Source organism: Acipenser ruthenus, chromosome 16 (assembly GCF_902713425.1).
Source record: "Acipenser ruthenus chromosome 16, fAciRut3.2 maternal haplotype, whole genome shotgun sequence".
Lineage (NCBI taxonomy): Eukaryota > Metazoa > Chordata > Actinopteri > Acipenseriformes > Acipenseridae > Acipenser > Acipenser ruthenus.
The window spans coordinates 34,079,933-34,092,590 of record NC_081204.1 but is presented as its reverse complement, the minus strand read 5'-3'; the positions used below and the strand labels follow the sequence as shown (position 1 = coordinate 34,092,590).

Genomic DNA, 12,658 nt, shown 5'->3' with positions numbered 1-12,658 from the left:
TGAAGAGTCACAGCTTTGACATTCCTAGCAGCTGTCGAAACCTCAATAGTTTGTACTGAACTTGAGGATACAGGTTATTTTCTACAGTACCCATTCCATCCTCTATTGTAGTGCATTTTCGTTGAAAAATGTGTCCTCTGTGCCAAGTGTAATTCTTAGTCATGCCCCTACAAGCCTTTACTTGATGTTTTGTTCTGCAACCTCTTCAGAAGTGAGTCACTCAGTTATTTTTTCAACGCAAATACACAAATATGTACAATACAATATCATTTCATAAAACCTGTTTTCTAAAGAGCAAAATAAATAAATAAAGTATTACAATATGTATTTTATGTATTCTAAAAAGATTACAATTTCCCCTATAGAAAAAAAAAAAAACATGGGTCATCAGCATCCAGCAATAAATCCATTGCTTTAATCACACGTTCATAAGAATACTAAAAAATTAGCTTAAAGTGTCTCATGGAGTGTGATGTGACAAATAGCCTCCTGCACATACACACACACACACACATGCAGCACTGCAAGTGGCAGCCACTGTTCATTTAAAGACTACTCTGCCATAAACCTAAAAGTCCAGGAGACAGATATGAATTAGTCCCCTTGGAGCAGGTGGAGCTGGGAATGCTGTAATGTGGGTTTATTTGCAAATAAATTTGCATAAACTCTAACTTTATTTTTAAAATCCAAACCAAACTTTCTACTGTGATGAGATCTCAAGACATATTTAAATCTAAAAATAGTGTTTCTAGGAAGAATGTTTTTACAAGGCATACATTCTCTTTCTGTAAAGACTACATAGAGACAGGAGTCCTGCACAATAGAGCCGTGCCAGTGCTGGAGATGTTTGCATTAGGATCCCTGCTTGGAGCATGTGGGTGTCCTTGCATACTCAGTAAAGGACATTCTGTAAATCTGCTCCAAAAACTCAAAGGCAACAAACCATTTCCAGTAGGGCTCAGTCTACCAGCATATTGACCCCCTTGTTAGTTTTTACTTCAGTGCTTCTGTGTGCTGGAGAGTTTACAGGAAAGCTTATCAAGGAGGCATCACAGCCTTCCCCGCTGTATCACCAGCTTTCCTCAGTGCACTGCCAGCTGGCACTAATACTGTTTCCACAGTGCAGTCCACAATGCAGTCCACACATGGTCAAGAGCAGCTAGCTGTTAGTTTACTGGCCATAAAAGAGGTAGCCAGAATTATTTATCAGAGTCTGAATGGTGGTTGTGTAGTGGGCACCCACCTAGTCAGCACCGGGGGCTGCAGCTGCAACTGTAGAAAAGCAACGGTCCCTGTGCCATCCATCTTCAAGGAATTACAAATGCCTTAGAAGACAGCTACCCATCAGTCTACTCTCTGAGTGGTAGGAGGCGACTGGTGACTGGTAGGGAATGACACACACTTACCAAAGCGCTGAATACAGAAGAGGAGCCAAGCTGCCCTGATGCAATGAAGAGGTGATTTTGCACCTTATTTATTGGTCGTTTCATGTTATTGATTGGAAAACAAAATATAAAATAGAAATGGCCACATTATGGGTGTCTCCAGAGGCTCAGTGAATGAAAGGACTGCCATGTGGTTTGAATTCCACTCGCGGCAAAGTGCCTGCCTTGGATAGGGAGCCACAGAGAGTGCGGCATTGACCTTTGTGATTCAGCACTCTTCAGAGACCAACACTGGTCAGGCACCCAGCGTGTCCAGGGGGGAGACTCCTCATGTCCTGGCCTTACCTCCACATCTGGGAACATCTGCCTCTTAATAAGAGCCCAATGACTTGACAGTGGAGCCGTGGTACCGCCTGCTGATAAGGTAAGTAGATTGCAGCAGGATTTCAAATAAGAATAAGGTTACATCATTCCATCATTCTATCGAGTTTTGAAAGGCTGTTGTTTTGTTGATTTTGAGTATAACATCCTTGCCTGTCATAAAACATCTCTCTGTATGCACAGTAAACAGCTGTGTTTACCTCGCCTTTTTTCTGACTGGTTTCAATAAAAGTTGTTGTAAATATGACTTTGCTTATACAATAGAATTTTGTACAAATGCCGCAGCTCATTTTCTTTGGAAACGGTGCGCCCTAAAGGATTTATTTATAAAGAAACCCTTTTTTTGTAGGGGTCTAGTAACTCTAACTCTAAATATTGTAGTTCCTGGAAACTCTTTTTTCTTTGTAATTTTTTTTGTTGTTTTAACATCTCGAACATTGCACAATTACTATGTTTTAATTATAAGCAGAGGCACCACCCATTGTACAGCGCTGCACTGCAAGCCCTCGGGATCCATGCCAGGTCTGAAAACAGTTCTGTTTGGTCAGGTGGCAATGTTGTGTAATGTTAAAAAGGTAACATAGTATTTACATAGTGTACTTACATATAATTATAATGTTATTATGCATAGTTACAATGTACTTAATGTGTAGGAGAGGGGATGTGATTGTGGAGACTCAATTGCTTCCTACCTCCAGGTGTAAAAAATAAAACACATCAGTACAAATTAGCATCCATCTGCAGAAATATCACTTCATACAGAAGTCATTGACAGAGAGGTCCCGTTGACAGGTTTGTCTAATTCTATAGTTTTTAACTACTGTATGGGATTTGATCATGTGTTTAAAGGTCTATATACACGGCCTTCAGTTTGTGAAGCACAATGTAAACCGCAAACCCACCTTTTTATCTTCGGTCCTCTCCATCACAGAGTGCTGTCATCTAGAAAGATTTTACCAGGAGGAAGGATTTGTGTGATTGGATAAAGTAAAGCCTCATTGTCAAAAATCACCCAATCCCAACTTAAACCTTCTTAGATTAGAACGGTGTCATCGTCAAACACCAGTTATAAATATACACACAGCAATTTCCAGTAATTCACAAAGATCTGTCAACAGACTTGTTGTGGTGTTTCTGACAGACCTTTGATGCAGTTTCTTTCACATGCTGAGAACGGGATAGTTTCAACATGAAGGTCTTTCTTATTCTGTACTCTCATTCCACTTGGGATCGGTATGCTAAGGAGGGTCTTATTTTTCCCCCCTCTGGTATTTTAAATTCTCCTCTTGTGTCCTCTGAGATGTTTCACTCATCTGGCAGCACAGTACCAGGATTAGTGTTAAGTTAAATACATTGTTAGAGTGGCTCTCCAAGGGAATACGAATCATGCAGAAACACAGGGCATCACTGAGTCATACAGTACACTGCAGCTATGACAGTACTGCTGTTATGTATTTCTTTCCTGGACTTGATCTCTCTATGGCCCCCTCTGCTGGAAGCTTAAAAATGTTTTTCTTCCTTTCTCCCCACACTTCAGCACAGCCCTGCTTCACATTAATGTGTGTAGAAAGACTGTGTAAAGTCTGTCTGTCGTGAGTCACACACAGTAATGAATGCATAGCACAGACCAAAAATAAACCAGCCTGCTTGAAGGCATTGTTGTTGCGAGTGTGAGTATCTAAAGACTTTTTTTCATTAATTTAATTCATTCCATTATCAATCTAGTTTCTTGTGATCAACCATTAGAATAATGGAAAGCATTAGAATACAGCTTAATAACCCTTAGCAAGTATTGCATTGTGCTTGTGTAATCACTCTAGCACGACTTACTATTGAAAGTACACTTTTGAAATAAACCAACTTGTAATGGAATGGAAGCATGCAGAAACAGTTACAGTGCAGGAATGCACTTGTGAATAGCTTGTAAAATAGTACATATTTTTTGTTTCCCTATAAATAATAAGAGCAGTGCCATCTGATACCTGCAGGCTGTCTATTTTTCAGCCCAGTACGACGGCTTGTTTGCACCGCACAGTCCACTTTATGTCAGATCTTTCACATTTCATTTTCAGATTCCTCTCGTGGGTATTTGTGAAGCGGCTTCCATGAGGTGTCCATGTCTTTGTAACGATAGTTTTGCCCTACTTGGAGAACAGATTTATCACGTCCGCATTGGAAAACCTATTCAGGTGGCAGAGAAGTTTCCACTTACCCATCATTCCCTGCAGGTACTTGTTAAACCCTGTGCTGTCAGCTGCAGAAACCTGCTATCTTAGAAGGGGCTGACAAGTACTGTAAAGTCAATGTGCTTTTTTCAAGTATGTTGAGGGCTAGGTGGTGCAACATGGTAATTCACTAGCTACTCATGCCCTTCACCTCCGGAGGCCTGGGTTTGCAATCAGTCTCTGCTTAGTGGATATACCAGTACACATCACAAGCTGCAACACTACTTTGTCACAATGCACAGCCGCTGGCAGACTCTGCTTACAGCCAAGGATTGAACGACAGTATTTAGGTCAGGATTAAGGTGTGCTTGCTGAGCTGTGAGGGAAAGCCTCACTTCAGAGGAGTGTACAAACAAGCAGCTCATCTTTACAATACAAATGGCCTTTCTCCAAGATTGCACAGACGTTTTGGAGCACAATGTAGTAAAACTTCAAACCCTCTTTAAAAAGCAGCAAAAGGAAGTTTCCTGAGGATCAAACTGCATTGAACTAACCTAGACAAGCCTAAAGATAAAAAAAAAAGGTTTGTACATTGTTCAGCTGTTTCAGTTGAAAGACAATGTCTGCCATTGTAAAGGCTGGAAACCACATAGTAAATCATTAGTGAGGATACCCACAGGCAGCTGCTGCCCTGCCGGTCTTTGCAGCTGTCCCTGGTGAGGACAATGTCCACAAACACTGGGACTGGGTACAGCTGGAAAGCTGGAAAACCCTGCACCACTCACAAAAGCAAATTGACAGTCCTCTATAACTTGACCTCAGAGACATAGTCTGTGGTCTTCCACTGGGTCCACCTGGATATACTGGCACACTTACTGTACCACACAAGCATTTGTGAATGGAGTCAGAACCATTTCTGAGTTTAGGAAATCTACATTTTTATTACAAGTGACTCTCATCTTTAAGACTACAGGTGGGAGGGGGCGACCAGAAACAAAATCATGAAATGAAATCCCACAGCTAGCTTAGCACTATATAAATGAACACAGCTTGAGCTACATCTCAGGGTGAGAGAGAGAGAGAGAGAGAGAGAGAGAGAGAGAGAGAGAGAGAGAGAGAGAGAGAGAGAGAGAGAGAGAGAGAGAGAGAGAGAGAGAGAGAGTACCCAGAATGCCATGCCACAGGTGACTTTTGAGAGAGAACACAGGCCAGAAATCAGTTTATCCTCGTTCTAAAAATGAACACATGTATTCGATCATTATTTAGACATTAAACTTCAGGTGCTTTAAAGTAACAACATGAAAACATCATTTAATTACATTTTGTTTAGTCCATCAGAAAACAGGAGGCTGTCGATGTATAATGAATGCTTGTGTTTCTTTATTAGGGTTAAACATTGAGCAGCGGCTGTTCTGCCCAAAATACAACAGAAACAGAAAACATTACAGATACAGGTAAAGACTAGAAACACAGATATGATATAATATTTGTTATACAACTGAATTATATAGCACAGTTTTTTAAACCATCTCCGAAAAAAAAAAAAAAAAGTTTTTAGAACTAGTGCAAAAAAGTTCTAAACATTAAAGCACAGTGTATAAAATGACATAAGAAGTAACCCCCTTAAAGAAAACAGTCTTTTTCTCAGCGGGGGTATCCACAACGGTTTCCCCTTAAGCTTGGTTTGCCTCTTATTAAGATGGTCCCATCATGCCTGTGGTCGGGAGTGGCGCCCGTATCACACGCGTGAGAAGGGTTTGAACACACGTGGCCTCAGCAAGGTGTTTGTGTACTCGTGCGTTTGAAAAATTCTTTTAAAAACTTTTCAAACCTGTAAAATCATCACTGTGGTGAAAGAATATAGACGGAGACTCTGGCTTTTTGTTAATACGTTACTGTTATTATTATGGTAACACTTTACTTTAAGTACCCTCTCACTGTGTAATATGTGGTTACATTATTATTATTATTATTATTATTATTATTATTATTATTATTATTATTATATGACTATTGTTGAGCCAAAAAAGAGGACTACATTGGCTGACCAGTAGGTTCTGTTTTGCAGACGAGTTCTGCTAAAATAATAATAAGAAGAAGAAGAAGAAGAAGAAGAAGAAGAAGAAGAAGAAGAAGAAGAAGAAGAAGAAGAAGAAGAATGTGGCACCCACATGTTAATTGTCTCTCCCAATACCAAAGTACCTTCTACTGTATAAATGGCAGATGTTGTTTTAATGAGCACTTGAACTAAACTCACAACCAGGCTTTTCTCTAATTTTCCTGATTATGAAATTAGTTAAGAAAGATTGAGAACTAAGAGCAAAACCCTTTGTACTTGAAAGCTGGCTGAGCAGCTTGGCCCAGGCACGGGTTACAGTCGCCTGGCTCCTTGCTGTTAGTTTGAGGAACGCGCCATGTGATCCGAGGAGTCCTTGTCCAGCACACAAGACACTGTGCAGTGCCAGGACTCAACAGCATTCCACACACAGAGAAGCAGCAAGTGACTTCACACACAGCGACTGTGCTATTTAAGCATTTTGAACTGACATCACATGTGCTTAACAGATCCCAAGATATTTCTAAGTGGAAACTTCATTGTTTACAGTGTGTATTGCTATTACAAGCTGTGTGTATAAAGCCAATAACGTAATAACACAAATCAACCTTTGCTGTGCTGTGTACCCGGTTTACCCTGGCAAACTAACGCCGAAGCGTTCAAGCTGGCGTTGGCTGTATCGGTGTTATCACAAAGTCAGATTGACTCTTCATGCTAATAACCTTCACAGCCCCACAGATCATGCTTGTTCCAAGTACCTTTAATGCACCTTTTTATTGTTTGTGGCTGAGATCCGGTTCCTGACCTTATAGGTAATCAAAGACATATCACATGACTGTCATATAAAAGACAAGGTCTGTCACAGCGTCCTGAACCCAAAGATGAAATAACCTTGGACTGTGAAAAGCCACTCAGTGAGTGGGGGAGTCACAATAATACAATACTGCAAAGAGGATTGCTATCTGAGTTAGCTAGGTCTGTATTTTTCATCTGTGTAATCTTTTGTGGGAGATGAGGATGAGAGAGAGAGAGAGATGGGGTCTCTCTAACCCTATCCACAATGTAAATGTGTCATTAATCCTAGCCCTAACCCTTACTCTATCCCCAACCCTAACCCTATCCACAATGTAAATGTGTCATTAATCCTAGCCCTAACCCTTACTCTAACCCCAACCCTAACCCTAACCCTATCCACAATTTAAATGGGTTCCAAGCAGTAGATTTCAAGTGGGGTTTACCTACATATTAAAAATGCAAAAAGAGTAAGTAACCAGACCTCAGGGTCTATAGACTGGCAGGTACAAGAATCCTGAACACATGGAGCAACTGACAAGGGGGGAAACTAGACAGAGGGATCATTTTTCTTTAGTCTTTTTTTAAACAAATCGCTCCAAAGATTATGATAACAGACAGATGACAATCACCCAGTTTCTGCAATAGTACTAAGCAATGTAAACCGGAAGCAAACATTGCCCTCTTTTTTGATGAGTTTGTTTATTTTCTTATATGAAACTGAACAGTTTTAGTACAAGAGAAATGTGTGATTGTTGCTGTACTGAAACAACTCAGTAGCTCTGATTCAAACAAGTTTTGTTCCCTTAAAACGGAGATATCTTGAGAAGTGTTTCTCTTTTCCTGCACTAGGAATTAGTATTAGTTATATCTGTGGATTTCATTTCGTTAGTGAGTTAGAGAAATCTTTCTCAAGCCATAGCGTGCACATAACTATGTACATTCATGTATGCATACTAAATATAAATATGGAATACATATAATATTCATTTTTAAATCTGCTGACAACAAAACTATATTTAACAGCCTTTTCATTAAATAAAATACAAACATAATATTTATAATGTATCATTATAAAGGCAGCGGCTTGCTCAACCATCTCTCTTCATATCTCACTTTTCATATATAATTCTATAGATGTTATATACAGCTATGTAACAGAACAGTATTTTTTATATAAATTATGTGGTTTTAATATATATTTCTTAAACTTAAAATTAACCTGGCACATAATTTGCTCAAAGTTTTAAGCAATCATATACTTTTTTTAAATTTATAAAATAAAATATATACAGGCTAACTTCACTATAACGAACCCTTATTATAACGAACACCCGTTTTTAACGATCCCAACAGCAAGAACCGATTTTTTTCAATGCAAATTAGCCCTATTAGAACGATCACGTACAGGATCGACCGGGATACAACGATCTCAGTACTGACTAACACTGAACTTTCTCGTGTCAAGTGTGTTATTGTCTCAGTGAAAACAAAGACCATGGTTGACTAATTCAAAGATAACGCTAATTCAAAGATGATCTATTGTAGTATGAATCATGCATGACGAATGCAATCGTTGCCTGGCCGTCATCTTCACACAAACTGCAACCAGGCAACGGGCGTGAGGAGCAATATACGCTGGACAGGTTATTCAAGAGAAAGGACATAATTACTGTATTCACCATTTATATGTGGAAACAGGTTTGTTTTGTGTGCTTTTTGGAGTTGTTCTGTTTGATCAAATGATTGTTTACAGACGGGCGCTCGATTGCTGCCTGCCTGTCTTTTTTATGTCCTCTGTGCGTTACCATCGTTGGTAGCGTCACATGACCCGTTTGTTTACTTTCTGTTTTAATAAATCCTGCGCGCACATGTGACATGAGTACCTTGTCACAATACCGTTTACATTTTGGTCAGTGTAAAAGAATCTTCATAAAAGTACTATATATTGATGTTCAATTCAAAGTTGCCGTTTTTGTCATTATTCTGATACAGAAAAATGCCAAACCCAATTATAGTGAACACCCTAATGTAACGAACATTTCTCCATGTCCCAGGGGGGTTCGTTTTAGTGAAGTTAGCCTGTATTTTTCTTTTTGATTGAAAAGCAAGCAATATTTTCAATTAAAAAAATATACACAAATAAATCAACAAAACTCTAAATATGATTATTATTATTATTTGTTTATTTAGCAGACGCCTTTATCCAAGGCGACTTACAGAGACTAGGGTGTGTGAACTATGCATCAGCTGCAGAGTCACTTACAACTACATCTCACCCGAAAGACGGAGCACAAGGAGGTTAAGTGACTTGCTCAGGGTCACACAATGAGTCAGTGGCTGAGGTGGGATTTGAACCGGGGACCTCCTGGTTACAAGCCATTTTCTTGTTTGTTTGTTTGTTTGTTTTTGTTTTAATTTAAACCCTCCAAATCAAAACACAAATTTCGGTTAAAGACAAATAAAACAGTAAAAGTAAAAAGTCGAGCCTTGTGGGAGAGGTTTATCTTAAAATATTTTAGCTTGCAGTATCTTTAACAATAGTGGCACCATGCCTTAATAACACATGGCCAAAAAAAAAAAAAAAAAAAAACGAACAAGAAGAAATCTAGGATTTTGTTTTGCAATATGCTTTTGTGCTATGCAAGCTGTACAACAATCTTTGCCAAGGCACCAATCCAGCTTAGTTCCTCACAGTGAATGTAGCATATAGACTTACATCAGGGCCCTGGGGGCTAATTTAATATACAACAAAAAAGCTTTGCTTCCTGTGATGGAAGAAAAAAACTTGGAACCTGTATATAGCAGGTCACTTCCAACCCCGCTTCATCACGGCTGCATGGATAATTCTACAAGAATGACCTAGATAAAGACTTGAATCACAGAATATTTGCCAGAGCACAGGACAGCTTTATCAATGTGTTAACTGGTTTCCTTCTGTTATTGCCTGAAGCTTGAAGCTTGTTATTATTTTTTTGGTCACACTGTAAATTAAGTGTCTCTAATTACTGTGTATTTACATAGCAGTTACTTCGTATATACCTGTGTACTTACACATAATTACAATGCTATTATGCATAGTTACAATGCACTTAATGTGTACATCTTTTTGCACAATATAACCCTAATCCTAACCATTTTCTGATACAATTGTGTACTTGCATATACCGTGTAAAAAGATTTACATGTTGGGCTCCCGAGTGGCGCATCTGGTAAAATCGTTCCACGTGGAGTGCAGGACACACCCTATAGCCTGGAGGGCACCGGTTCGAGTCCAGGCTATTCCACTGCCGACAGTGGACGAGAGTTCCCAAGGGGCAGTGCACCATTGGCCGAGCGTCGCCCGGGTGGGGAGGGCTCACCACGTATCAGCGACCCCTGTAGGCTGGCCGGGCGCCTGCGGGCTTGCCTGTAAGCTGCCCAGAGCTGCGTTGTCCTCCGACGCTGTAGCTCTGAGGTGGCTGCATGGTGGGTCTGCAGTGTGAAAAGAAGCAGTCGGCTGACGGCACACGCTTCGGAGGACAGCGTGTGTTCATCTTCACCGCTCCCGAATCAGCACGGGGGTGGTAGCGGTGAGCTGAGCCTAAAATAATAATCATTTTCTATTTCAAGTTGGGAGAAAAATGGGGTCAATATCAATTGCATGTTAAGTACATTGGAATTCTGTGTAAGTACACATGTATTTACTATGCAACTACCTTGGTCTGCCTGGTCTCTCACTATTAGGTAGGTGCTTAGCTGATACTGGATGATGACAATTATTACATTGACAATCTTTGAAAATACAGTTACATATACTACACTGGATTTCTAATGTTGTTTTAACTGTAACTGCCTCACAGCATTGTATTGTTAGCAAGGGCCTGGAAGCTGCTTTGCTAACCTTATCTCTCTCCACAGTTTCGTGAGGAATAAACCTACAGCCGGTTGCTTTTTGCATGCTGATCAAGCACCCCAGTTAGTCCCCACTTATGGAAGTGATTAAATCCACAACATGACCCTTCCGCTGTAGTCGTAATCACAGTATAGCTGTGCAGAGCACCGCTTCAACAAAGAAGTACATATTGAAAGTGTAATCACTTCCACAACGTAGTTGTCACCCAAGTACTTGAAAACGAGACCACAATTTATGACCGGTTTGTAGGTGGCCTGTCAAAGCGACTACCTTGTTTTTGTGTTTAAGACAGTCTTTTGCTCACCAGGGATGATTGCAGCTGTTTTATCATTCACTGTCTCAGATTTTTCATTTGGAAGGGAAAGGGATGTGATTCTTGAGTGTACAAAAGCCCATATTTCATTGTGTTGCTAACATTTTCTGTATTGGATTGCTACTCTGACTGATTTCTTATGACCGGTCATTACACTTTAAATCCACTTAGGGGTTCAGTTTGATTGCCAGAATATCTAGGTGTAATTATTATCATAAAATGATATCATATATATAAAATGATACATAAAATGATCCCCCTATCTCTGCTCCAACCTGTTATCTCCACACAGCATGATGAAGTTGATAAAAGGCCACGTGCATCAAACCCATCTCCTGACATTGCTTATTACCTTGTTGGAAAAGAATAGTCATCAAGGTGCAGAGAAGAAACAGGCATTTACCTATTTCTGTTCTTCTTGTTTCCATGTGACCGTGTTCTCTCTTTTTTTGTCATGCCTTTGTTTAAATTAAGGAACACCGCGTGCCTCCTTTTGAAAATAAACACTTCCTGTTTTCCATTTCGTTTGAATTTTGTTTTTGTCTGGGGTGGGGGGGGAGGGTGTTGAATTTCACTCCTCTCTTGTCGAGCTGTCCTCCATTGTGGTAAGAGCCTCCAAGTTGACTCCGCCATTGTTCTGTATTGTAGAAAAAGTGACGACGGTGTGCAGGAGGATCAAGACCAGCACACACAGTTTAAGTCTGCTGTTGCACAGCCGCGAGGCTGCCGATACAGGTAGAGAAGTCCGATGGTGATGCATGCTGGAGTCCATGAATTTGGTAGATGCGTTGTAGACACCGTCTAATGGTGGACCACAGGAGCTCCATCTGACATCACAACATTCTGGTTCTTCATTAGTTAAATGGTCTTCTAGTAGCCCTATTGCACAGATAAGAGAAACCAATGGTTACTGTGATGTACAGCAGTAGTAAGGAATGGGTGTTAAACAAGACAGATTTGTGAAACATGACGTTATTGGGCTTGTCACTGCTGTTGCATGCTGTATAGGGTCTAAAAAAGCAACTTCAATTCATCTTTTGTCCCGTGCGTGTGTCTTGCCAATTTCTCACAGTTAATATCTCCCATAAACAACTGACCTCTTTTTATGGCCTATAATGTAATGATTGTTCTTAACAGCAACAAAAACAACCAGAAGGATGCATTGAAATGAATCACTTCACTTTGTTCTCCTTCATAGCCCCATGGAGGTGAATCTCTTTCAATCAACACAACATACAAAGCAACACATTTCTCTGGTGTTTGTGTCGATCACTAATCTAATGGCTATCTGAAAATTTAAACAAATATCGGTCACGGTTTTAAGACTTTAGAAGCTCACTTCATAATAGCCTTCTCTTCTGCTCCATTTATGTATTTATTTTCAATTATTTTTCAGCTAGAATAATCTAAAAAAACAAACAAATCTGATTTACGGTTGTATGAATTTAGATGTTCCTTTTATAGTAGCCTTATATTTTTTAAGATAAGTAAGCTGGATGGAATGCTAGATAAACTGAGATGTAACATTTCATATCCTGGGATTTGCCAGACAGATTGCTGCTTCAGCTCCTGATCTGAAGGACAGCTCTCGTCATGCAGAAGGCTGCCAGTACTTATCTGGAACCGGATGAGCTTTGAGCCACTAATGGCATTTCCTGCAGCACTTGACTT

The 12,658-nt window shown here is 39.9% G+C and overlaps 1 protein-coding gene across 1 annotated transcript in view; it reads right to left on the bottom strand.

Annotated features, from left to right (window-relative positions):
• Positions 1-5,298: 5,298 nt before the first annotated feature.
• LOC117412643 (NALCN channel auxiliary factor 2-like) overlaps positions 5,299-12,658 on the bottom strand; it is a 62,455-nt gene continuing 55,095 nt past the window's right edge. Inside the window, exon 3 of the mRNA XM_034021169.3 lies at positions 5,299-11,866. Within this exon, the coding sequence (XP_033877060.2) occupies positions 11,559-11,866 (308 nt within the window). The 3' untranslated portion in view covers positions 5,299-11,558. The remainder of the gene's footprint in view (positions 11,867-12,658) is intronic.